Source organism: Sarcophilus harrisii, chromosome 2 (genome assembly GCF_902635505.1).
Source record: "Sarcophilus harrisii chromosome 2, mSarHar1.11, whole genome shotgun sequence".
Taxonomy (NCBI): domain Eukaryota; kingdom Metazoa; phylum Chordata; class Mammalia; order Dasyuromorphia; family Dasyuridae; genus Sarcophilus; species Sarcophilus harrisii.
In genome coordinates this window covers 513552059-513578628 of record NC_045427.1, presented here as the reverse complement: position 1 = coordinate 513578628, position 26570 = coordinate 513552059, and the positions used below count along the sequence as shown (strand labels likewise).

The 26570-nt window shown below is 39.3% G+C and overlaps 1 protein-coding gene across 1 annotated transcript; it reads right to left on the bottom strand.

Moving 5' to 3' along the window:
- Positions 1-10698: 10698 nt before the first annotated feature.
- LARP6 (La ribonucleoprotein 6, translational regulator) lies at positions 10699-25689 on the bottom strand. The gene is made up of 3 exons (XM_031955297.1): positions 25108-25689; positions 15730-15940; positions 10699-12100 (listed from the first exon to the last, which is right to left on the bottom strand). Exons 1-3 carry the CDS (start codon positions 25374-25376, stop codon positions 11045-11047), a joined length of 1536 nt encoding a protein of 511 aa, XP_031811157.1. The 5' UTR covers positions 25377-25689; the 3' UTR covers positions 10699-11044.
- Positions 25690-26570: the final 881 nt, after the last annotated feature.

Below are 26570 nucleotides of genomic sequence, written 5' to 3'. Positions count from 1 at the left end.
AAATTTTTTTCATGCTTCCATAATTTATTTAGGTTATCATCTTTTGTTTAAATCATTTTACCCATTCTGACTTTATTATGGTATACAGTGTAAGATGGTCTATGCCAATGCTTTTGGCTAATTCTGTCATTTAAGGTATTATTTTCTTCTGTACTTTTTGAGCTACTTTTAATAAGCTTTTCATTATCTTTTCATATTTTTCTTATCTCACTCTCATTTCTTTTCTGTTTTTTTCCTTTATCACTCATTTAATTTTTAAGATAAATTTTGTTTTAGTTGTTCCAGTTGAACTTGTGTCCAGTTAATCTTTTTGTGTGTGTAGTTATTATTTGCTCATTTTCCCAATCTATTTCTTAGCTTTGAACTTGTATTGAAGTTAGGCATTATTCTACTTGTGGGGTCTGCAAGTACAGTCCCAAGCCTCAGGCTTTTTCACACTGCTTTTTTCAGAACTAGTTCTGTGCTTCCAAAATGGAAGTTGAAGAGAGGTGTGGTCACTCCTCCCTCGCAGCAACAACATTCCTTCTAAGGGTCCCTGATCCCTTGTAACAGCAAACATTCCTCTCCACCCTGGAATTCCGAGCCAAAAATGAGTATAATCAATGGAATTGCCAAACAACACCATATTTTCCAACCAATGCTAGCACAGGGATCCACTGTAGTCTCTTTCTGACAAGTTGCCTGTTCTTATTTTCTCTGCTTGAGGACTTCTAAAGCTGCTGTTTTTGTTGTTGCTGCTGCTTCTGCTTCATGGGCACAGCTATTTTCATAGCAACTTATTGTTGTTTAGTCTTTTCAGTTGTATCTGACTTTTCAAAACCCCATTTGATTCTGAAGTGGTTTGCTATTTACTTCTCCAGCTCATTTTACAGATGAGGAAACTGAAACAAACAGGGTTAAATGACTTGTCCAGGATCACATAGCTACTAAGTGACTGAAGTCAAATTTATACTCTGGAAGATGAGTCTTTCTGACTCCAGGTCCATCTCTCCATCCACTGTGCCACCTAGTAAACTATTTCATGTCAATACTAGTTTATTATTTGCCTCTAAGCCTAGATTTTCTTCATATATTTCAGTCAAACCACATATTTAATGCAGAAGCAGGAGAATCCAGTTATTTTCTATTAGACAGACATTAAAGAGATATACAAGAAAAGTAAAGAATGTCTTTCTTTTCCTAAGATTTTTTTGTTTTGAAAAATATATTTTTCATAAAATATGTTATTTCTATTAACTTGTAATAGGCTTATTATCATTTAAAATTAATAAAATTATTTCAAAATTTTATCAGTTTTGATTTCTAATACAATAAGCATTTATATATTTAACTCACTTCAACAAAAAGTCTTTGGGGTCCTTAATAATTTGCAAGTGGAAAGGGGTCCTGGGACCAAAAAGTTTGAGAACAGCTGCCTTAAAATGAAAAAGAGTGGAGTTCTGAGTTTGATTCTACCTCTTACAGTCAATACAACTTTAGACTTCAGCTAACTCTTCATTTTTTAAAGTCTATTTCTCCTCAATATATCAGGGCTGGCAAGATGGGTCTGCTCTCTGCCAAATCTTTTTTGTTTGTTTGATTTTAGCCAATACAATACTATCTACCTGTGACTATACTTACATTTGAACATGCTTTCTCATCATGTGCATTGGCAAAAACATGACCAAATTCTGTTTGGCTGAGTTTGATCTCAGTTCCCTCCCTCTCAAACTACTTTGAGATACCTCAAAATACTTTGTATTTATTTTATATTTATATTCATATGGATTGTTGTATCTTCCATTGAGATATTACAGGATATTGAAAAAAAGATTCCTTGAAAACTCAAATTGTTTCATCCTTTATTTCTGTATGGTGCTATTGTGGAAAGGGAACTGACCTTGAAATCAAGAACTGGATTCAAGTTTTGCTTCTGATATACATTGGTCATGTGACCCTGGGAAAGTAAGAAATTCTCAAAAGTCCCAGGAAATTCCCTAATATCAGAAATGATTTTTTTTTTAAGTTGCTCATCTGAATTGGTAGGATGGAGTTCCTCATGTTCCTTACTAGTGTGAAACCCCAGGTCCTGACACTACCCCTTCCCAATTAGGCCTTGGTAACTATATTCAATTTAATTGACAATATCCCTACTGTTGTTGCTGCTGTCCCTGCTGGACCATCAGGGAGCTGATGCTGTGATACGTAAGTGATTTGGATTTAAGTGAGGGAGGGCTGTGTGAGGTCAACCTGCCTCACTCCCCCTCTAGGGCTAACTGGGACCAGTGGCCCGAAGTAAATCAAGAAGACTGAAGATGGCCCTGGATGCAGTGGGAGACCTGGACCTTTTAAAGTTAAGTTCTTTAACAGTTCTCAGTATGATTCGACGTCCCAACCAGTGATGTGAGAAATGAGGCAGAGAACGGCCTCTTTTACCTAGTTAAAAAAAAAATCAACCTGGGAGGGGAAGATCCTCAGGGTTTCTGGCAAAAATATGGGTAGAACCACAGCTAATATGAGTTAGTATAAATAGAGACTGGTTGTTGTCCTTTCTCCAATATAACATCACTGTTAAGAGTCAAGTTAGTGTGTTCTACTGTGGCTGATCAGACCAGTCTGAGCCTGGAACGCTCTGTCTCAGGGCAGATACAAATAGTCCCTACGAAATTTGGCGTGGTGTGACTACAGCTCCCATTGTGTCACCCCTGTTGCTTCATCACTCGCCCATCGCCACAGGACTTTGAGATAGGTAGAAATGACAAAATGATAATGTCTTTTGATTCTCTCATAAATTGGATTTAAGGAGACAGCTGCAACATCATCACCAGCGTCATTCTCCTTTCCAGAGTCGTTACCGTTCAGTGGTGGGACAGTCAAAACGACCGGTGGTGATGACCATGGTGTCTTTGATGTCTTAACAAGCTCTAAGAGCTACATCGCACGTGCTTCCCTTGCCTTGATGGCCGCTGGAACAAATTATTCTCATCCACCCATTCCACCAGAGCAAGTTTTCACATGTTGGAGGTAGACACCACCAACTCACCACAGAGTTTGAGACTCCTGGTTTGATTAGTTACAGACTAACCAAAAAAGTTTACTGGGGTATGGCCTCTGTGCATGTTACAGCTTCTTAGAGCCACAGGTGAGTTAGGTTGAGCAGGTGCACATCAAAGGTGGAAAGCAGCCCTCACTCCAGAGGTATTAGTCTTCCCTGAACACCCCAAACAGACATGCATAATAAACTTTACAACGGAATAATTAAGGGACCTCCTAGTTCCCTCTCACTCTAACCAAGACAGAAGTTCTTTTTTTAAAGTTCTTTTTTTGACCCTGCTTTCTGGAGATCCAGACCACTTCTAATCTTCTTATCTTCTCACCACTTAGAGATAATAGATTTAAAGCTGGGAAAAACTTTAGTCTAACCTCATTTTACAGATGAAGAGACTGGGCTTAGAGAGATTAGAGATTTGCCCAACATGCCACAAATAAAAAGCAACAGATCATTTGCAATAAGCTCTGCTTTTTCCACTGTGTTCCCCAGTTCTCCATCTGTTCTAGGAACTTTGACTTGTTTTCAGATCTTCCAGTTGTCTTTATCTGTCTCCCCTTTCCAAATGCAGACTTGGTGGTGCTGAGCACTGTAGAAACAGACCACAGTGACCAGACTTCATGTATTAACTGGGTGTCTGGGGGCAAGGAGGAGCTGCTAAACTGGATTACTACTACAAATAGCTTAGCATCCGCTTGCCTTTCAAAGATGTTCAGAATTTCAAAAATAGCTAATTACATACATATAATTATATAATCATTATATATTTTATATATATATATATGCATCTGGTTAATGAATTATGTTATTGCATTAGTTAATAGGGAAGCGTTTCAAATTAGTTTCTGGTTAGGCACAGGCTTAATTATTTCTGTATCTATTAGTATTTAGGATAGGATTTTGCACCTTTTAAATGGATGTTAAAAGGGTGAATAATTTCTTCTTATTTAGGTTAATTTTATATCTAATGAGAGGTAGAAACATCACCAATTGATTTGGAATTTAAGAAAGTGGGTTCAAATTCCAGCTCTGTGATCATTTTTTAAAATTACCTAACTCTTCTGGGCCTAAACGTCTAAATTTACAAGATGAAGGCATTGGAATAGAGGACTTTTACAATCTTATCCAATTCTAAATTGGCAATACTAATATGCAGCAAATATGCAGCAGGTTTTATAATGAGTCATTTGTATATGGCTACAATTCTCAAGAAGTAGGAAGAGGAAGAAGAGAACTTGAAATTCAAAGTTTTAAAAGTGAATATTAAATTTTTTGTTTACATGTAATTGAGAAAAACCAAAACATTTTAACAGATGGTTACAACCTATGCTACAATTTGGACAGCAGAGGGAGCAGAAAAAGCAAATGATCAGTTTTCAGGATGTGAATACAGCTAAATAATGCTCACATGACATGAAAATTGACAAAAATTAACATTTGAATTAGTTTTACATGAGGAAAACAATTCCAGTGTTGAGAATTCAAGTTTGAATTTACAATATGGTCTGGTTATAATGTTTCACAAGGTATACTGTGCAACTTTTTAGGACTGTAAATTTCAAAGGAAGCATCTGTCTGCATTTGTAAAGGATGTTCAGGTCCAGTCTAATTCAATCCACCCCATTCCATCTTGTCTCATCTCATTCCATCCCATTCCTTTGTCTTGTAAAAGGGGCATCAAATTAGATAATAATATTTCACTTGAATATGTTGCTTTACCACTTATAAAAACCTTATCTTTCTATGTTGACTACAATAGTATAAATGGAAATAACCATTGAATTGATTGTTATGAATCAATTGAATTGAATGTTGCAAAATTATAGGGAAAAATATGGCTGGGAAGAGGAGATATGACAAGATAGTTCCTCTTGTACTTTTGCAGAGGTAGAATTCCACTGTCATATAACAATGCATATAATTAATTATATGTCAGTATGTAGATACAGATATAGACTTATGTTGACTGGTATTAATTGGATTTCTTTTCTCCTTTTAAAATAAAATTCTTTATTAAAAGGGGTGACTCTTTGGGATCTAGGAGGGAGGACACATGAAAATCTTGCTGATGTAAAAACAAAATATATCCCAAAAATCTATTTAAAAAACCTCTTCTTACAGTATCCTAGAGGAGAGGTTCTTAACCTAGAGTCAATGAATAAATTTTTGTGGAAAATTGTGAAAAAAATTACATATTTATTTTCACTAACCTTTAATTGGGATTTCACATTTTCTTTAATTATGATTAAAACTATGTTTGTTATTCTAAGAAGATATCCATACGATTCAACAGCCTGCCAAAGGGGCCCATTACACACAAAAAAATCTTAGGAACATTTGACCTAGAGTATCTCTAAGGTCCTTTCCAGCTTGAAATTCCATGATTATGACTTTCTACATACTACATTCATTTCTTAAACTCTACAGATCATATGACTGATCCCAGAACTAGAAGTACTTGTGAAAACAGCTTCTCCCCTAGGAATTACTACACTAACTGGAAATCAAAGTATATTGCCAAATAAGGTTCCACCCACCCACCCACACATACTTTCCATATACTCACATATATATATACACACACTCCAGATGCACGGAGCGGAAAGTTTATTTTCTTTCTCATGGAAGGCAGACACTGGAATAGGAAATATCCTTAAGGACAACATTATCCAGTCTCAGGTGAATCAGAATCAGAGAACCAGCTGCGTTCTTCTGTGCCCCAGAAGGTGGCCACAGCACCTGGGCAGCCTGTCTAGACTTACCTATTACTAGGAATCATGCAACTCTGCAGCCACATCTCGATGTTTGTGCCCAGCCAGATAGGGCGCCCACTCACCTTTACCTCTGTCAGAGGCTCTGATATGTGAGGGAAGCCGGGTATGGAAAACCTACCAAAGTTCCTGCTAGTGTATAGGTAACTCTGGAGACTCCAGATACATCACAAAAGCAGACAGGTTTGGAACCCTAAACTAAGGCAAATTTCAGATGGGGGATTCATTGGGGACATGGCATAGCAGACAGAACCTTGCCATTGGAACCAGGAAGAGCTGAGTTCAAGTCCTGACTTGACACCCACAGGGTATGATCTCAGGCAAGTCACTTAATTTCTCAGTGCCCTAAGCACTCGAAGACAAGATATCTATCAGCAGTGGTAGAGGGACTTTCTTCATCTCAGAATCCCCCTTGTCAACAAAATAATAGATTTAGTTCTTATCTTATAAATTCTTCTTACTGTTCAGTTGTTTTCATCATGTTCGATTCTGTGACCCCATTGGGATTTTCTTGGCGAAGATACTGGCAAAGATCATTACAGATAGGGAAACCAAGGCGGAGGGTTATGTGACTTGTCCAGGATCACACAGCAAGTGAGTGTCTGGGACCAGATTTGAACTCAGGAAGATGAGTTTTCTGACTCCAGGTACAGTGCTCTGTGCACTATTATGCTACCTAGCTGCCCATGCATCAAATAGAAACAGTAAAAAAGATATTCAAAGTATTTCAGAACATGCGGGATTTAGATTTCTTTGAAGAAATAAATATTCATAAATACTATATTTGTGAATATAAGTTCTATTTAATAAATTGCATATTTAATTTAAGGGGAAAAAATCACCGTATTATAAATTTAAAGCTGGAAGGGCCTTAGTCACATCGCTTCATTTTATGGATGAAAACAAGGCTCAAAGAGATTATGTCATAAAAAATGAATACTAGAATTAGGAAATGAATCATGGTTGGATTGAACCCCATCCTCGTGACTGATTTATGTGGTGTGACTGAAACAACTACAACTGCAGTAGTGAAATTAATGGCTGGCCAGGGAACTTGTATGCATCTGTCTTCCACTGCTTCCCATGGGACACTAAAACTCTCATAACAACAACGGATATCGCATCTTTAAATAAGGTATATTGAGGTCATGTATTTTGTTTACTATAGCTGGAATGATATTTTGAGGCAGATCCTATCTATTTAGAAGTAAGAAAAATAAACATTAATAGACAGAGTAATTATTACAAATTATTAAATAACATTGGGGTAGAACCTTGGGATTCTAACAGTCACGGATTCAAAACTGGGAGGGGGACTACAAGCTATCTAATCCACTTTCACATTTTATAGACAAGGAAACTAAAGCCCAGAGATATAGAGTAACTTACTACAAATTAGTGGCAGAGCTGGAATTTGAATCAAAGGTTCTGATCCAAAATCCGGTGCTATCTCACACTCCCTACCACATTGTCCCCCAGGAGTTACTGATTCCCTTTACTATACCTGTGGACCTACTATTTTTCATTCTCTCCTTTTCTGATATTGTGGGAACTGAGGAACAGGAGGCTTGTGGTCTGGTCCTATCTTGGAAGGGTTTATATTCTTTGCAGAACAAAGTTCTATAGAATATGTACTTTGGGAATTAAGGGCAAAGACCTCAAGGTCATAGCCATTGCTCCAGGATACAAAGTTTGGTTTTATAACATTAGCAATATGGTATCTCAGGGATGAACTTAACCAGGGTTGATCAAGCATAGGGAAAACTGATGTTCAAATCTCACATTAACCAGAATCAAAAGACGTTAACTTTGGTTACATTAGGAATTAACTCTTTCTAATGAGAATAAAAGTGCTTGTTGTTATTATTCCTTTGATTTCTTTTACATGTGATTACTATCTACATGGTTTTGCCTCTTTAAAAAATAAAGTTTGAAACATGCTATTGTTGTTAAGATGTCCTATTCTTCATTTAGGATTTTCTTGGCAAAGATTTTGGAGTGGTTAGCCACTTCTTTCTCTAGCTCATTTGACAGAAGGGAAAACTGAGGTTAAATGACATATTCAGGGTCATTTAGCTAGTAAATTATCTGAGGTTACATTTGCATTCACAAAAATGAGTTTTTCTGATTTTAGGCCCAAAATTTTATGCACTGTGCTACCAAAAGTAGATATAACTGTATATACAGATACACATTTAACAACTGGTTCTCTAGAAAAGTACATATAACAATTTTAAAATTTAATCTGGATTATGAATATTTTCACTATTATCTTCTTAAGTTAAGACAATCAACAAAATAATAAATGAAACCTGATTTGTAGTGTTTGCCAATTTCTGAGGTATAAATACTCACTGAAAATTTAATAGGTGGCACTCAGGAATTGTTATGAGCTGGTTCCAACATCCTCCCAAATGTCAATATGTTAAGCATCTATAATTTCTCCAGTAGACATTCTGTTAAAGCAGATTAGAACTCATCTTTACGTTAGTAAACGAGGCTCACAGAGTTTGCTGGGACTCACCCAGCAGTAAGTATCAAAACCTGGATTTAAATCACAACTTTTAACTTTAAGTAATTCTTGTGTAGTAAAGTGGAAAATGCTTCATAGTTAGAGGCCGTTGTTGTTTTTGTTTAGTTGTAACTGATTTTTTTGTGACCCAAGAGACTTAATCTGAAGTTTTTTTGGCAAAGATAATGGAATGGTTTGCTATTTCTTTCTCCAGGATGTCCCCCATTTTAGAGATGAGGAACTGAGGCAAATGTCTTGCCAAGGGTTACACAGCTAGCAAGTGTTTGCGGTCATGTTAGAACTCAGATTTTCCAGACTCCAGGCCAGTGCTCTATCCACTATTATTTAGATACCCTTTTCATTAGAAGACCTTTATTCAAATCAAGACTGACATTTAACCCTTGTGTGACTATGAACAAATTATTTCACCTTCCTGAACCTCAATTTCCTTCACTGTAAAATGAGGGGAGTGTTTACTTTCAGTTCTAGGTCCATGATTCTGTAAGATTAAATCTATATCATGCAGACCTTGTTTACAGAACTTTCCTATAAAATTGTATTATTGTTCTCTAAATTAGTAGCTCAAAAATACAAGGAAGAATGTTTAACATATATTGGATTATTTGCCATCTTGGGGGGAGATGGGGGAAGGAGGGGGAAATTGGAACATAAGATTTTGCAAGAGTTAATGGTGAAAAATTATCTTTGCATATGTTTTGAAAATAAAAAAAGCTTCAATTAAAATATATATATTGATATCTATAAAAATACAAGGAAGACCTAATTCATATTTTGGAAAATATTTACATACAAAATGCTCAAATAATTAATAGCATAGCTTAAAAAAATAGATCTCATATTTTTGACCCTTGTACTATACAGATCAACTCAAGGCCCCTTTGCCACAGTCACACCTTTAGGTGATGGAATAATTAGTATGGTGAGCTTATGTATAGGAAAGGGATTTGGTGTTCCAGGCTGTTTTTCCCAAAGATTAGCCTTTGGTAAATCCTGTGTCAGGTCAGAGTTTCATGTTGGAGAGTGAAGTGGGATCTGGCTTTCATTAAAATCAACAAAACATCTGTAAAAACACCCTAAGCTGGGTTTCCCAGCCAAGCTTTTTGGGAAGGGTTTGCTGTGCTAATAAACAGTGAAGCCATGCCATAGCTGAGGGTTTAGCCAGAGTTTAGGAAAGAGCAGACTGACTGGCAAGGTGACCTGGACATTTTGAATTTATTGTGTGGAAGCAAGGACAAGTGCCATTACAAAAGGGGAAGGGTAGGATGTAAACAGTCTGGGGAAAGGGAAAAGAAGAATAAGGAAAGGATGGCACAAAGTTTCCAAGACATAAGATCCAGCTTGCTTAGCTTTGGGAAAAGTCCAAAAGGAAAATTCTGTCATAGGCTGGAAAGAATCCAAGGATTTTAAAAAGTAAATGGCCAGCAAGCTACACCTGGAGGAGACTACTTAATACAGAATAACTAGATGTTATACTGTGCAGGTAATCTGACACCACAGCAAATATTAACTCTAAAAACTTTCACTTTGAGGTTTCTTGGAATAATATCCAATTGTGTTCTAAAAGTGTGTGTGTGTGTGTGTGTGTACAGTGCAGGAACATGAGGAATCAGTGGTTGACTGGAGAAGTCAATGAGACTGTAGGAGCAAGGGGGCAGTGAATTCAGGGACATGGTTGTGAAAGACAAATCTTTTCCCTTCTGTCCCCTTGAAAATAGAAGATATATTAAAGAAACCTAAAATCTACTTTTGAATGGATCTGTAGTACTGGACTCCAACCAGTTTACCCCAGTGGCCAAAACAGTACAGAAAACATACAATAATTCTTTACTTCCACACAATCTCTCCTGCTGGGGAAAATGGAAAAGAAAATCTGTCAAATAATTATAATAATAAGCTTCATTTGAGTAATGGAAACCTATGTAATAAAATCACTGCTTTTGTTCCCTTCTGTGATTCAGCAAAATTGGGGAAAGAACATGGGAAAGCTGAACTGTTTCACTGTGACCCACTGGCCAGGTTTTTGAATCAATAATTCTCCTATTTAGTCCTTCCTTTTCCATTAGGACTAGATAGTCAATTCATTCATTCCAAATGATATATCAGTTCATCATCTCAATGGGCCAAGATGAGTCTGGGACCTTAGAGCCAACTATTTTTAATTCACTCATAAGAGTTGATAGATATTTTCTGCTTTGATCGCACAGGACCTGACACACAGGGGGCCCTTCATAAATGTTCACTGACTATGAGAATAAATTATGTATGTCATCCATCAACTAGGTTGTCATTAAAAACTTCTGATCTTCGAGCAACTCCCACACTAGCTTCTGAGGAGTCTAAATGGTAGCACAATCTCTCCACATACCTCATCTCAAAGGAGTTTTATTTGGAAAAAAAAAATAAGAGCAGAAAAATAGTATCTATTCAATCTTTCCTCAAGACTCTCTCCCATTCCTGGTTAGTACCATTATGTTTACATATCCGGGACATTATCAAAGTGCCCATGCCGGGATAAATGGTTGTTTGGAACTAGGAGATAGTCTTTTAAACGTAGTTGCCTGCCAATACAAATATATAAATTAAGAAATCGACACCAGTACAAAACACCGAAATTTGTCCTTGAGACGGCCCTTGACCATTCCAGCGGTTTTGTCGGACCCAGGAAAATAAAGATGGTTTTTCTACGGAGCTGGTAGTGCCCGCGAACACGGCTCAGACCAAGCCCCTTTTCCTTTCATAGCCCCCATGAAATCCCCGGGTGTCGTCAGGGCCTCGGGGCAGCCTCAGCACGCCCACGGGCGACCCGTTGGCATTCTGGACTTTGCGGGAGAGCAGCGGGCTGGCGGCGGGACTCTTCTCCTGCGTCCCCAGCTGGGCCAGGCGCCGCCTCTGCACCCAGGGGCTGCTGGAGGGGGTGACGCTGCTGTCGGAGGAGGAATCCATGCCCTTGGGCACGAAGTCGGCGCTCAGCGCGGCCTCCTCGGCCAGGGGGGACTTCTTGGACACTCCTTTCCGCGGCAGCAGCGGGCTGCTCCAGGGGCTGGAACGCGGGGAGGCGTTGGGACTCAGGTGCTGGCTGTGGTAGAGCGAAGGGCTGAGCTTGCCCGCGGCCGCGTAGCGCCTCTCCAGCATGGGGGAGGCCGGGTTACTCTCGGGGTCCGAGGAGCTGTTGGCCGAGGACTCATCCCCCAGGTACTGGAGCTCCTCCACCCTCTTATTCAGGGTCTTGTGGTGGTGGGCGCTGGCGGCGGGCTCCTCCTCCTGGCTCTTGTCCCTCGGCGCTTTCTTCTTGGGGGCTTTCATGCCGATGAGCACGACTTTGATGCTGCCCTTGCTGGGGGAGCCCAAGCTCATGGACTCGTGGGCCCTGATGGCAGCGTCCACCTCTTCGAACTCCACAATGGCACACACCTGAGTCCCGACTTGACTGTACCGGCTGCTGAATTTCCGAATGTCGGGAGGCAACTCTTTGCCCGGCTTGAGAATCCGTACGGAAGAGATGACTCCGAACGTCCCGAAGACCTTGAGAAGGTGCTCCATGACCTTCTCCTGCAGCCTTCCATTCTCCTGGAGCACTGCCAGAGCCCATGGCTTGGGGAACAGGTGCAGGTCATAGACCAGCAGCATCCTACTGGGCTGGTTTTCAACAGGAAAGAAAGGAACGGGTGTAATCCTCCTCACCTTCCGATGATCCTCATTCAACTCCAGAGTCTCCGAATACTTCAAGGCATAGGCTGTGGTTCTCCAGTCCCGAGTAAGGTGTTTTACCTGGAAAGGCAAATTTGAAAGGGTCTTATTTAACTTCTCCTTCAGAATCATCAATCTATACCGATTAGATCTATGTAAGGAAGACTCATCTTCTGGGTTCAAAAGCAAATCACTTAACCATGTTCACTTCAGTTTACTCACCTGTAAAATGGAGAAAGAAAACACAAACAACTCTAATGTATTTGGCAAAAAAAAAAAAAAAAAAAAAAAAAGTTACAAAGTATTGGATATGGCTGAAAATGAACAAAAATAAAAATACTTCAATAACTAAGGACATTATTTTTTAATTTAGATTGTTTTCTTGACTTATAAATTTTTTTTCTTCCTTCCCACCTGAAAAAGAATAAACTATGTATACCATTAATCAACCAAGTTCCCATTAAAAAGAAGTTCTGTGGGTCTTAGAGCAACATATTCCAACAACCTTCTACTGGGCTTATACCCCAAAGAGATACTAAAGAAGGGAAAGGGACCTGTCTGTGCCAAAATGTTTGTGGCAGCCCTCTTTGTAGTGGCTAGAAACTGGAAACTGAATGGATGCCCATCAGTTGGAGAATGGTTGAGTAAACTGTGGTATATGAATGTTATGGAATATTATTGTTCTGTAAGAAATGACCAGCAGGATGAATACAGAGAGGACTGGCGAGACTTACATGAACTGATGCTGAGTGAAATGAGCAGAACCAGGAGATCATTATATACCTCAACAACGATACTGTATGAGGATGTATTCTGATGGAAGTGGATTTCTTCGATAAAAGAAAAGATCTAACTTAGTTTCAATTGATCAAGGATGGACAGAAGCAGCTACACCCAAAGAAAGACACTAGGAAATGAATGTAAACTGCTTGCATTTTTGTTCTTCCCGGGTTATTTATACCTTCTAAATCCAATTCTCCCTGAGCAACAAGAGAAATGTTCGGTTCTGCATACATATATTGTATCCAAGATACAATATTGTAACCTATTTAACATGTATAGGACTGGTTGCCATCTGGGGGAGGGGGGGGAGGGAGGGGAAAAATTGGAACAGAAGTGAGTGCAAGGGATAATGTTGTAAAAAATTACCCTGGCATGGGTTCTGTCGATAAAAAGTTATTAAAAAAAATAAAGATGCCAAAAAAAAGCATATTCCAACAACCTCCTTACACTCTTTACACTTATTTCATATTAAGGAAGAGACTATGGTTGTTATTACTGCTGTTAGATTTGCTTTTTTTAGTCACTGGTCAATCTTTCCTAGGTATTATTTCCCATTCTCTCTTAGATCCATTACCCTTAAATATATGTAGCATTATTAAAACTGCTAAAAAAAAAAAGAAAAGAAAAATAAAAGTTTTTTCAAACAAATTATATATAGTCAAGCAGAACAAATTCTCACATTGGTCACGTCCAAAATATTTATGTTTTAATCTGAACAATGAGTGCATCACTTCTTTGTCAGGAGGTGGGTATCATACTTCATCACAAGTTACACATAAAGATTCTAAGTAAAGAAATACTAAAACTCAGAGATTTTAATGTTCAAAACAGAAAAAAAGAAAGCCTCCCAGAAGAGGCTTATACCAGCTGCAATTTGATTCTCCTCTGTACTTAAGGGTTCCTCCTATTGCTACACTTATTTCAAGAGCTACAACATTTCAAGTGAGATCAGGAGAATGCCTCAAATTGGATCTCAGAAATATGAAATGGGACAAAGGAACTGGGCTTTTTGAGGAAAACTGTTAGAAAGAAAATGCTTTGCTTTGGGCCTTCTGCATTTGAATGGTATGAAAGTCTGCCAAAGTGCACAAGACGACTTGATGCTTTGGAAAGGATCTTCCAGTTTTGCACCTCATCAAGCTTTGAAGTTTGCTTCCTTTCTGGCTGGGAAATACTAAGGAACAAGGATCTATTTTCACATTTTCTCTCGATAGACTGAAATGCATAGGGATCCTCTTCTTCCACCTCCACCCCAAGACTACAAAACAGAAGCACCTATTGGGGGTGCTCCCTCTCCCTCCTTGACATACTGCAATCAGAAGAAGCCATTTCAACTACAGTTCCACCTTAAGAGATCCAAAGGGAGTATGGTAGAGCCAGAGGCCCTGGCTTTGAATATTGATTTCAGCTATTGCCTGCATGATCTCAGACAAGGCATTTAGCCTTTCTAGGTGAACATGAGATCCACAAATTTAGAGACATTTCTACTCCAAATATTCATGTGGACTATTTGTGCCTGACACAGCTGTGGAAAAAGTCTTCTGATCAGTCAGATCAACTCCAGTTGGACATGCTGTACCTTGACCCCACTGTAGTGAGGTCAGCCAACTTTTCTAGGCCTTAACTGCTCATCAGTAAAATAAGGAGGTTGCACTAAGTAGCTTCTAAAATTTAAATCTATGATCTATGAGCCAAGAAACTTCTCAAATGGGCTGGCAGCCAGGGTGCCATAGTGCACTGGGTCTGGAGTCTCAAAGACTCATTTTCCTGAGTTCAAATCCAGCTTCGGATCCTGTCTGAGCCTAATCCTTAATCCTATTTGTCTCAGTTTCCTCATTTGTCAAATGAACTGACAAATCGCTTTCTGTATCTTTGCCAAGAAAATACCAAAAGAGGTCTTAAATAGTTGAACTCAACTGAAACGCAATTAAACAACAACTCTCAGGCTACTTTTTACTACTTATTCACCTCAGATTACTGATGGAACCCACCAGTTTAAAAGTTTGAATTTCACAGAACCCAAGGACTATTGGGGCTCCCCTGAAGCCGGCTAGTCTGTGCCATCACACAGTTTTATTCCTGATGTCCAAGTGCATTAGAGTGATTCTGTAACCAAAGTGACACTTTTATAATCTTTTTATATTATAATTTTTGTAACTATAACTTTATTACTTTTATAATCATCTATAGTTCCAATCTCAGACTATTTCATAGTATCTAATCTAAATCTCTTCTCCTATTATTTATGCTCATATCCTCTTCTTCACTCTTAGCAAAAGGAGACAGAAATTATTGATCTGATGTAGTAGATATTTGTTTTGTTTGACTACAAAAGAGGGCTTTTATTTTGGAGAATGGAATATGAGTAAAATAGGAAGAACTGGGAGGTAGGAACAGCCATGCCAAAAAAAAAAAAAAAAAAAAGATAAAAGGAACAATGAAACTTTTAAAAATACACAAATGGAAGAAGGGAATTCATAAAGGGATACAGACAAGCAGGATAGTGTTGGACCTAAAGTCAGGAAGGTAGATGTTGAGTTCAGATATTTCCTAGATGTGTGACTTCAGGCAGTCATTTAACCTCTATTTACCTTAGCTCCCTAATCTGTAAAATGGAAATAATAATGGCATTTGCCACTCAAGTGAGGATAACATGAGAAAATTTGTAAAGCACTTGGAAGAGTTTAAAGCACTATTCAAATGCTTGTTATTAAATAGGTTGATATGTGTATGTACAGACACAGATATTTTATGTAATATACTCACAGTTTTATACACAATCCTCTTTTCTGACTTTCTTTGTATATGAAAATGTTGTTGATGATTTTCTAATTCACAATTTTAAAAATGTTTAAAGAAAATTATGAGTCAGAAAAATAAGTTAATTTCCCTTGAATGCAATGAAACAACTTCAAATTTAGTCTTACCTTCTTGAAAGATGTGAGTAACTTGACACTCACATATCCCTGCTTGTTCCTTCTAACGTGTTTGAGCAGGAAGGCATCTTTTTCTAGGTTTTCATCTGAGAAATAAAACTCAATCTGATCGACCAGCTTCAAGATTAACTCGTAGCTTGGCGGCTTCCAGTCCTGATCCTGGTCAGAACCATCATTCTCCCCTCCGCTTGTAGTTGTGCCACTAAAACCAATAAGAAATATTTAATTTATCATGCTAATAACCATTCTGTAATTGATCACAGGAGAAAGAGGGACACCACAGTGAGGGTGATGTACTAAAGTTTTCTTTTTTTAGAAAGGGATTCACATCTTGAATGTGACTTCACAAAAGAACTACTTCAAAGCTGGTCCCTAATTATGCTTCAATCTAATGCTCAAAAATCCCTCCATCTAAGAATATACTATTCACTTCCTGACAAAAGTCATACCAGGTATAAAATGGAACAAGGGACAGCTAGGTAGTACAGTGGATAAAAGGCTAATAATCTTGGAATCAGGGAGATTTGAGTTCAAATCCAGCCTCAAATACTTACTCGCTGTATGACCCTGTCATTAATCCCATTTACCTCAGTTTTCTCATGTGTAAAATAAGCTGGAGAAGGACATGGCAAACCACTCAAGTATCTCTGCCAAGAAAACCCCAAATGGGGTCACAAAGAGTCAGACATGACTGAAATAACAACAAAAATTATTTTTTATAAATAATATATATGTGTATTCACATGCATATAAATTAATTATTCCTTTTGCAATTTAATTTTGGCAAAGAAATTTTTGACAAAATGTGGATGCTGATAGAAGGATGAAAATAATAAGAAGAATTTTAAGTCATTAACCCATAGGGAGTCCGAAAACTTTTAAAATTTTAAATAAAATCACCTTATTGGAAGTACAAGAAAAATGAGTGCAATAGACAAATAAACTTGGGAACTGTGGTTAAAGACTGGCAGAGACAATGGTGTTTTGCCCCTTAGTGGAGATAAAATTGGTTTGAATTTAAAAACTGGTGACATGCTCTAATAGAGTATAAACAGTGAGCTTTGAAGAACAAATTCTCTGCACACTTTTATCCTTGTACCTTGTGGAGAGGGCAGCAAGGGTGGGAAGGATTTATCTCTCCTCATTTCTCCTCAGCATTGTAGTAGTAGAAAGGGAAGTTCCAAAGGTGTAATGAGTCAGATATAAACTTAAAAGGAAGCATTCCTAAAAAAAAAGAACTGGAGACCACTACCTAAATCAAAATATGGTGTTCTTTATGTGTATCAAAGGGAGGAGGCCAGCTCAAGAATCAGCACAATGATCTCAATGCAAAATATGAGCAAGGAATGAAAAGCTGATGTTAAACAGACCACATTCAATTTATATCTTGTTTGCAAGTTAAGTTAGAAAGACTCCACTCCCAGATTCCCCTTTAAAATAGAGAGTCTGAAAGGATGGAACAGATAGCTGGATGTATCCCAACCATGGAGGTATTGAATTAGGGTCTAGATGAACAGTTGGCAGAGATACAAGAGAAAAAGGATTCAACTTTGGATGAGAAATTAGATTAGATGGCCTCAAAGGCCCCTTTTAACTCTCTGATTCTATATACCAGATCTAACTATCATAAAAGCATAGGGTGTCTGCACCCGGTGGGGAAAAAACCCAACTAGATAGGGATAAATCACAGGGATAAAGATAACTTACAAAAATTGGAAAGCAGCCATCCAAAGATTTTACAGGATGTTAAAGATGAAATTGTGTAATTGTTTATCAAAATGTTCAACCTGCTACTTAAATGAACACTTATTAAAGAACTGGAAAGTAAAAAATGAAATTCTTCCTCTTATAACTTTTCTAAAGAGGATCAGAGAAACCACAGATTTAGTGAGCTTATTCTATATCAGGTAACCTCGAAGATTCCATAATAAAGCATACACTCATTGAACATTTAAGGAAATATTGCATATGGCTGCAAATAATGAAATATTAAAATTTGTAAAGAATCACAACTTATAGATGACCCAAAGGACAATGTTTTATAGGGCTCAAATGAGATATATCAAGTGAAATAAACTATGTGAATACTATACTACAAAGTATTGTACAAATGAAAGTTACAGTTGTTATCAGGAAAGTTTATTATTAATAACAGGTTGGTTTAAAAAAAAACTCTCAGATAATATGTAGAAATAGTAAATCTATGGTATATGTCTTCCCCTGCAATGTCATGGTGATAAAAAGCCATGTGTCATTTATCTGTAGTGTAAAAGACAGATATCTTTGAGAGAAGAATAGAATAGGATGGTTAATAAAATTCTGAATATTGCTCATCTGAAAGGGTCTTTCAGAGCTGAATCATGGTAGATTGCCTTTTTGGCCATACCTTCTAATGGTTTGGATTTTTTCCCACTGAGTTTTTGTCAGCTTCTGTTCTACAGGGGCTCTTGGGGTCAACTTTATTCCAAGTGCCAGCATATATATATATATATATATATATATATATATATATATATATATATAGCAGGAAACATTTCAGAGAACTGCCTAGGGAGTAACACTGGGCACTAGAAAGGAGAAGAGCCCACCAGGTGGGAATCTAAAGAACTGAGAGGAAAGGTGAACAGGTAGAGAAAACCAGGAACCAAAGCTTATCTGAAGAAGCAGCTCTGGTGCCAAAGGGATTTAGCTTCTGCTCGTGATAAAATCTGCACAGACATAATGAGAAGTTGTTTTCTATAGCCACAGCTAAATCTTGTCAGTCCCAGAAACTGCACATCAATTCCCCACAACCCCTTACAAAGCTTTGCTGAGTATTGAGACATTAAAAAGGCTTCTACCCAGCAGAGTATTCTGGGCAAGTCAAGACAGTATATATTAGAAATAGGGTTCTTAACCTGGAATTGTAAAGTGGATTTTAGGAGGAATCTGTAAACTTGAATAGGAAAAAAATTACAATTATTTCAATGTCATTTGTTTTCTTTGTAATCCTATATATTTTATTTTATATATTTAATTTTTTTTTGAGAAGGGGTCCATTGGCTTTACCATAGTTTAAAGGGGATCCATAATTCAAAAAAATAAAAAATTAAATCCTTGCATTAGAAAAACAATCTCTTTCTTTGAAGCACTAGCTACCCTGCCTCTTAGACAGTACTAAGTTAGAAGTCAAGCAGTGAATGGGGTGAGGAAGAATGTATTCTTTTGTTTCTATTGTGTGTTGTTTCTCTAGCTGTACCAGACATAGTGCTAAATGACAGGGATACCAAAAAGGCTAAAGAGAATTCTTACTGATAAGGAGTCTAATGATGGCAACAACAGGCAACTGTGTACAAACAAGAAATATATACCGGGTACACTGGAGAAAATTGGGAAGGAAGGCACTAATGCGGAAGAGGATGGAGAAAGACTTTTTGTAGAAGATGGGATATTAGCTGGGACTTGAAGGAAGCCAGCTAGGAGATAGGGATTAAGGGGAAGAGTCTTCTAGGTATTTGGGAAAACAGGGAAAATGTGGGAAACTGGAAAATGGAGTGTTTTGAGTAAGGAACAGCAAGGAGGCCATTGTCACTAGATGGTAGAGCAGGTGGAGAAGAATATGGTGCAGGAAGACTGGAAAGGTAGAAAGGGTTGGATAGGAAGGGCTTTCAGAGCCCATCAGGAAGGTGATAAGAGGTGGTTGAGTAAATAAGGAGAGGTGACTAACCTAATCAGGTCTGCACTCTAGACAGATCTTTTGGACAACTCAGTAGAGAACAGATTGTAGTGGGGGAGACCTATCAGCAAGCTGTTGTAATGGTCCAGGTATGAGGTGGCAAGTGTCTGTCAAAAGAAGAGGGGGACCTAAAGGAGAAACGTTACCTGCGAGAGTCAACAGGACTTGGCCACTGATCAGCTACAGGGAGGTGGAATGGGTAAGAGAACAAGAAACTGAGTCTGACTCCGAGTTCTAAGAAAAACCAAGAATGGTATTTTTTGCAGAGGTGACAAGATGAATGAAGTATATCCTGGTCCTAGCAAGTTGTACACAACAAAGATCTATAGTTTCACGTACAATTTCTTTTTTCTATTCTTTATGCATACAGAAATATCCACTAATATTTGAAAAGAGTCTAACTCTTAAATTGTGATTTAAATGCTAGTTTATCATTATCATCATCATCATCACTGTCATCATCATCATCATCATCATTTGTTGTTTAAGTTCAGAATAAAAATAAAAAAAAAAACTCTACACTGGTCTGGCCACATCAATTTGCATTGGATTTAACTTATGGTTCTATATTTTAAAAAGAATATTAATAAGCTGGGAAGCAAACAGACAACAGGGAAACAGGATTATGAAGAGCCTAATGTTATTATTATGAGAAACAGTAGAAGGAACTGGGAATGTTTAGCTTTGAAAATATAATAAAACTTAGTGCAGACATAATAATTGCTTTCAGTTATATTGAAGGGCTATCATATGAAATTGGGAGAGTATTGAGGGACTAATATACAAGATACCTAAAGGAGAAGATGCCAAAGGTGTGGAAGAATCTTATTAATATTTTAGAAAATGAGACAAAGAGCATCAATAGTATCAATCATTGTGTCTACTTGCCCTTTTCTACAAAAATTTATTTTTATTTTATTTTTTTATTACCCTATAGCTTTCTTTTTTTATTGAAGCCTTTTATTTTCAAAACATATGCAAGGATAATTTTTCAATATTGATCCTTGCAAAACCTTGTATTCCAATTTTTCCCATTTTACCCTTATCCCATCTCCTAGATGGCAAGCAATCCAATATGTTAAACATGGTAAAAATATATAGTCTACAAAAATTTATGAAAGTCATCATGATAGAGCAGTGTTAGTAGAGAATAAGTAGGCCTTTGCAAGTGACATTCAACAATTGGTCACATTTTTACTATTTCATAATCAACTGAAAGAAGTAAAGCACATAAAATCCCTTTATGCTTCTTGTTAACTGATGATAAAAAAAGCATTGAATTTTGTAGACCAAATTCTACCTTACAAATTGAATCTTTTACAAGGTGTTTCCCAAAAATACATTGATATCATTCAGAATTCCTTAGAAGATTTAATCGCAGAAATAATCCCAATCATTGACCTGATAATAAACACTTAGTGAACATAAAACATACTCACCAGAGGAGACCATACATATATGCCTTTATACAAATCACTAATTTAAAAAAATATGTTAAAATCACAATCATTCAAAGAGATCGTTATTCAATCTGAATTCTGCAATGAATCTCTTCCATCATAAATGGCATTGTGCTGATTGAATTAAACCCTACAATCCTAGAGAACCTTTTGGAAAATATTTGTCATCACTTAAAGGGGTCTGTCCATTTGGACAAGTGGATGAAGGAAATCTCCTTCTCAGATTTCAATGTGGATTTCGATAAATATTCCATTAAGTTCAAGCAACAATATGCATATCTGGGACAGACAGTAAAATTGGATAAGAAGTTGGGACAACAATTGAATTAAAGGAGAAGAGCTAGCTGGAATGCTTTTGGGGAAATTAAAAATTACAAAGCTCTTTTTAACTGACCCCAATCCCGCTATGAAAGTCAAGGCTCATCTTCTTAATACTAGCATTTCATTAGTGTCATTATGTGGCAGTGAGACAAGAGGAATACAATGGCTTAAAATTTTTTAAAAATGGGCAATGGAGAAATCTATATTGAGTGTCCCTAATAAGAACTCTAAGATGAGTTAGTTGTGTGGAAAGGCATGATGGGCAGACAGACAAAGAGCTCCATGGCAACCCTTGTAATATTGGGAGAAACTGAGGAAGGGCTCCAACACACTGAGTTGATTCCCATGTAAAATGTCTGGGAGGACTTGAACTGGCATTGCACAGATGGCGTGCAGGTATGGATAGGTTACATTCTGCCCTGTGGAGGGAAGCCACAGTTTCATGATTACTTGAATATCATGTAGAAGAGCACTTAGACATTTTCTCTTTCCCACAGAATGCAGAACAAGAAGTAATGGGTGGATGTTTCAAAAAGGAAAATTTGGACTTGATGTAAGGAAAAACTAACTGTACCAGATCCAAAACTACATTATAAAGCAGCGGTCATCAAAACCATTTGGCACTGGCTAAGAAACAGAGTCGATCAGTGGAATAGGTCAGGTTCACAGGACAAATTAGTCAATGAGTATAGTAATCTAGTATTTGACAAACCCAAAGACCCCAGCTTTTGGGATAAGAACTCACTATTTAACAAAAACTGCTGGGGAAATTGGAAACTAGTATGTCAAAAACTAGGCATTGACCCATACCTAACACTGTATACAAGGATAAGTTTGAAATGGATTCATGATCTAGACATAAAGAATGATATTATAAACAAATTAGAAGAACACAGGATATTTTACCTCTCAGATCTGTGGCGGAGGAAGGAATTTGTGACCAAAGAAGAACTAGAGATCATTATTGACCACAAAACAGATAATTTTGATTATATTAAGTTAAAAAACTTTTGTACAAACAAAATTAATGCAAAAAGATTAGAAGGGAAGCAATAAATTGGGAAAAACATTTTTACATTCAAAGGTTCTGATAAAGGCCTCATTTCTAAAATACATAGAGAACTGACTCAAATTTGTAATAATTCAAGCCATTCTCCAATCAATAAATGGTCAAAGGATATGAATGGACAATTTTTAGATGAAGAAATTGAAACTATTTCTAGTCATGTGAAAAGGTGCTCTAAATCACTATTGATATAAGGAAAAATTTTCTAAGCTATCCAAATGGAATGGGTTCCTCCTCTTTGGGATCATAGACTTTGATCAGGAAGGAACCTCTGAGATCATTCAAGTCAACCTCCTCATTTTATAGACATGAGAACTGTGGTCAAGAGAGATTAAGTGATTTATCCAAGTTCACATTGGCAGTAAGTAGCAACATAGGGATTTGGACTTGGCTCCTCTGTTTATAAACCCAGCACTCTTCCTACAATGCTACTTGGTGGTTTTTAAACAAATACTGGACGTCATGCATGTGGTAGAGAGGATTCTTTTTCAGATCTGAGCCAGCCTGGATGACTCCTAATGGGGGTCACTCAATTCTGATATTGTGTGAATACTGTGACATGGTAGCTGAAGGATCTAATATCATTCCAGCCAACACTGATGGGCATAATGTCCACCACTAGGAAGGTAAACAGGCCCACTATACCTGTCCTGGTTGGATAGCTACTGTACTACATTCAACTGTAGGTGCCATGTTTTAGGACACCAAATTGTTAAAGGACTCCTGTTCATATTATGAGGATCTGCTGAAAGAACAAAAGGTGTTTAGCTCCCACAAGAAATGTCTTAGAGACAACACGAGAGCTGTCATGTGGAAGTCTCTCTTGTGAAAAATGAATGATTAAATTCATTCTCCTGGGGCCCAGAGAGTAACACTAGGATCAATAGTTGGAACAAGGTCAATTTGGGCTGATAACAAAAAAAACTCTTAATTTGAGCTATTCAGAAATAGAATGGACTGCCTTGGAAGCAATAGAAAGTCTTCAAGCAAAATGCTGAAGATCATTTGGTGGCTATGGTTTGGGCAGAATTGTTTTTACCCTTTCGTTGGACTTAATAGCCTGTGAGATCAGTTATGACCCCTGACTGATGATTAGTGCTCAGGAGTTGAAACATAGAAGCTTTCAAGAATAAAAGGGAAAAAATTATCTAAATTCCCCCAGAAACATAATAAATGAACCAGTTTTGGGCTGATAAAAAAAATAATTTAGGTATGGAAAGAGGAGGTTTGAAAAAAAATTTTGGGATGTTGGTTAGAATTGGGGGATTGGGTTAAAATTAAAATTAAGTTAAATTAAAGACCCTTAAAATATCAATTAAAATGAACCTTTTTTATTTAGAAAAATAGTTTTGAGAAAAAAAAAGGGTAAATAAATTAAAGGGTGGGGGGGATGAAACCCAAATTTTTTTAAAAAAAAGTAAAAAGTTTTTGGAAAAAAGTTTTGGTTTAGTTTGGTTAGATTAAAAGGGGGTTGAAAATTTTTAAAATAGAATTAAAAATAAAATAAAATTTTAATTTCCCTTCCAATTTTAATTTTAAAAATTTTAAGGGGAAGGGAAAGGAAATTTAGAAAGGGGAAGGGATAGAAATAAAATTTAAAAAAAAAAAGGGAAAAAGGAAAGGAAAGGGAGGGGGAAAAGGGAGTAAGAAGGGGAAGGGGAAAAAAGGGGGGAGGGGAAAAAGAAAAGGGAAAGGGGAAAAGGGGGGGAAACAAAAATAAAAAAGGGGGGGGGAAAGGGGAAAGACAGAGGGGAAAGGGGAAGAGAGGAAGGGAGGAAAGGGAGGAAGGGGAAAAGAAAGGGGGAAATGAGGGGATGAGAGGGAGGGGGAAGAGAAAAAGAGGGGGGGGGGGACAGGAGGGAGAGGGAGGGAGAAGGGGGGGAAAGAAGGGGAACAAGAGGGGGGGGGGGGGAGACAAAGGGGGGGGGGGGGGACAGAGGAGGGGGGAAAGGAAGGGAGAAGGGGGGGGATGAGGGAAAGAGAGGGAAGGAGGGAAAAAGGAGGGGGGGAGGAAGGGAGAAGAGGGGGTGAGGAGGGAGCGAAAAGGGGGAGGGAAGAAGAGGGGTGGGAGGAAAGGAGAGGCAAGTGAGGGAACAGAGGGGAAAGGGATAGAGGGGAAGGAGGGAAACAGGGGGGGAGGGGGGGAAGAGGAGGAGAGGCCAGAGAAAACAAAGGAAAGGAACAGGGATTTAAGATAATGGCATAAAGAGGGGTAGTTAATATTCTTTTACTATGCTATCGGCATTGGGAGCTGGGGAAGGGGCACTTAATTCTTAGCAAAAAAAACCCAAAAAAACAAAAAAAACGTGGATCTGGGTGTAGACAGCCCAAGTGAGTAACAGCTGGGACTAGTCCATCAGTGCCCGTTTCCATAGGCATGACTGACCCAGCCCAAATAACCGATACGGAGCTTTTGGCGGCTCTAGTTTACGGGGCAGCGACAGCTCCCTCCACTCTCCACTCCGGAGGCCAGCCAGGGGGGAAGCGGGGACGGAGTGGTCTTGACTAGCGGCTTTCCGGAAGAAACCCCCCAAATTCTGCAATAGCAGGCTCGAATAGAGCGAGCAGGGCCCCCCGAGCTCTGCGGGCGCCGCCCCCACAATGCGGGGAAGGGGCCGGGATGGGGCGCTTGCTGCGTGCGTGTCGCCCCGCGAGCGCGCGATCTCGGTGCCCAGCGCCGGCTCTCCCTGCCCGGGCCAGGAGCCCGGGGAGGGGAGAGCCTGAGCCCTCGCTGCCCGTCCGGTCGGGCGCCCCTCGCTTTCTCCATCCCAAAGCGCCCGCCCCCCCGGCCTTCCTTGCCCTGGTACCTGTGCCCGCGGCTAGGCTCGTCCTCGCTGGCACTGCCCCACCCGGGGCTGAGGTAGCGTGCCGCGTCCCCGTCGTCTTCCCCGTCCCCGAAGCCCCCCATCGCGGCCCCGGCCTCTCCGTCCCCCTCCTCTTCGGCCGCCTGGATGGCTACTCGAATCCGCACGGGATTCTCAGTCCCAGACCAAGCCTCGCATTGCTCCTCCTCTCCCCAGGCATCCTCTTCTTGCCCTGCGCCGTCCCCGCCGCCCACCTCCCTCGGCTGAGCCATGGCGGAGCCGGACAGCGGGCGGAGCCGAGGGCCGGGGTGGGAGCGTGGCGGCCTCCCCGGCCTGCCCCGGGACTGCCTGTCGGATTGGGGGCGGCGGCGGCGGAGACTGGCTGGGGCTCCGCAGGGGAGGGCCTTGAGGGGTCGGAGCTGCCCCTCTCCGGGCGGGCCGGCCTCCCTACCAGCAAATTTGGCTCGCGAAGCACCCGGCTGAGCCTTTCCTTTGGGGAAAAGGAGGGGAGGGGGGCTGGAGGATGAGTCAACTTCAGTTGTGCTTTTTGCGTCGCGATCGGGGGTCAGCTGATGTCTGTCCGGGAATTAACCCCCCAATTCCCGACACTCCACCTCCCCTCCACCCCTATTCATCTCGTGTTGCACTGGAGCACGGGGCCCTAGTCTAGAGAGAAAGTAGCATTTAGTAGGATAGGAACCCGAGGGAGGGCTCGGAAAAATCTCTGGAGATCTTCATCACCTCAGCGTTTCACAAACGGAGAAACTGAGTCTCAGACTAAATGACCGTCAGTAGCAAGCGATAGAGCTTGTATTTGAATCCTGGGGCTTTGCCTCCAAATTCAAGCCAACGGAATCTCTCAGGCTTGACCCTTTCCTCATGGATGAGCTTGATAGTGATGCAGCAGAAGGTTAAGGCTGACTGACCCTGGGAATGACCGGAACTGCCTCAGGGGACCAAATCCACTGGCCTGCCCAAGGCCAGGGCATTCTCATCCATGGTCCTTGGAGTAAGACCAAAAGCGCTCAGTTCAAATACACAGTGTCTAACTTGGAGGAATACACGTAATGCGCTTGGAAGGAGTAGTGTGACTCATGATCTTACACTTTAGCTTAGCTTCCTTTTGTTAAGTTAACTGATCAGAATCCTCAAGAAATGAAGCACGAGATAAATCTGATTTTGGGCTGGAAGGCAAGGTACAGATGGAGGCACAGCAAAAACTATTTCACAATTTTAGCCCTTATTCAAGCAGCCAACCTTTTCCAGGTCTGTTTCCTTTATTCTTTCTTTAAGATGACATTTCTTTAAATTTTGAGTTCCAAATTCTCTTCTTTCCTCTCCCCTTTACCCCTTTCCTTAAACAGTAAGCATTTCTTATTATCCTAGATAGCTGCAGAGGAGAAAGTGAGCCAGGTGACCTTGCTCAGCCCTCCCTTACTTAAATCCAATTCACTTGAATGTCATGA

What these genes read in the sequence shown, in the direction of transcription:
- LARP6 (XM_031955297.1), bottom strand. Translation starts at nt 25,376, where the DNA reads ATGGCTCAGCCGAGGGAGGTGGGCGGCGGGGACGGCGCAGGGCAAGAA. An exon ending in GAGCCTAGCCGCGGGCACAG is followed by an intron (nt 15,941 to 25,107) that starts GTACCAGGGCAA and finishes TATTGGTTTTAG; the next exon opens with TGGCACAACTACAAGCGGAG. An exon ending in TACTCACATCTTTCAAGAAG is followed by an intron (nt 12,101 to 15,729) that starts GTAAGACTAAAT and finishes TTGCCTTTCCAG; the next exon opens with GTAAAACACCTTACTCGGGA.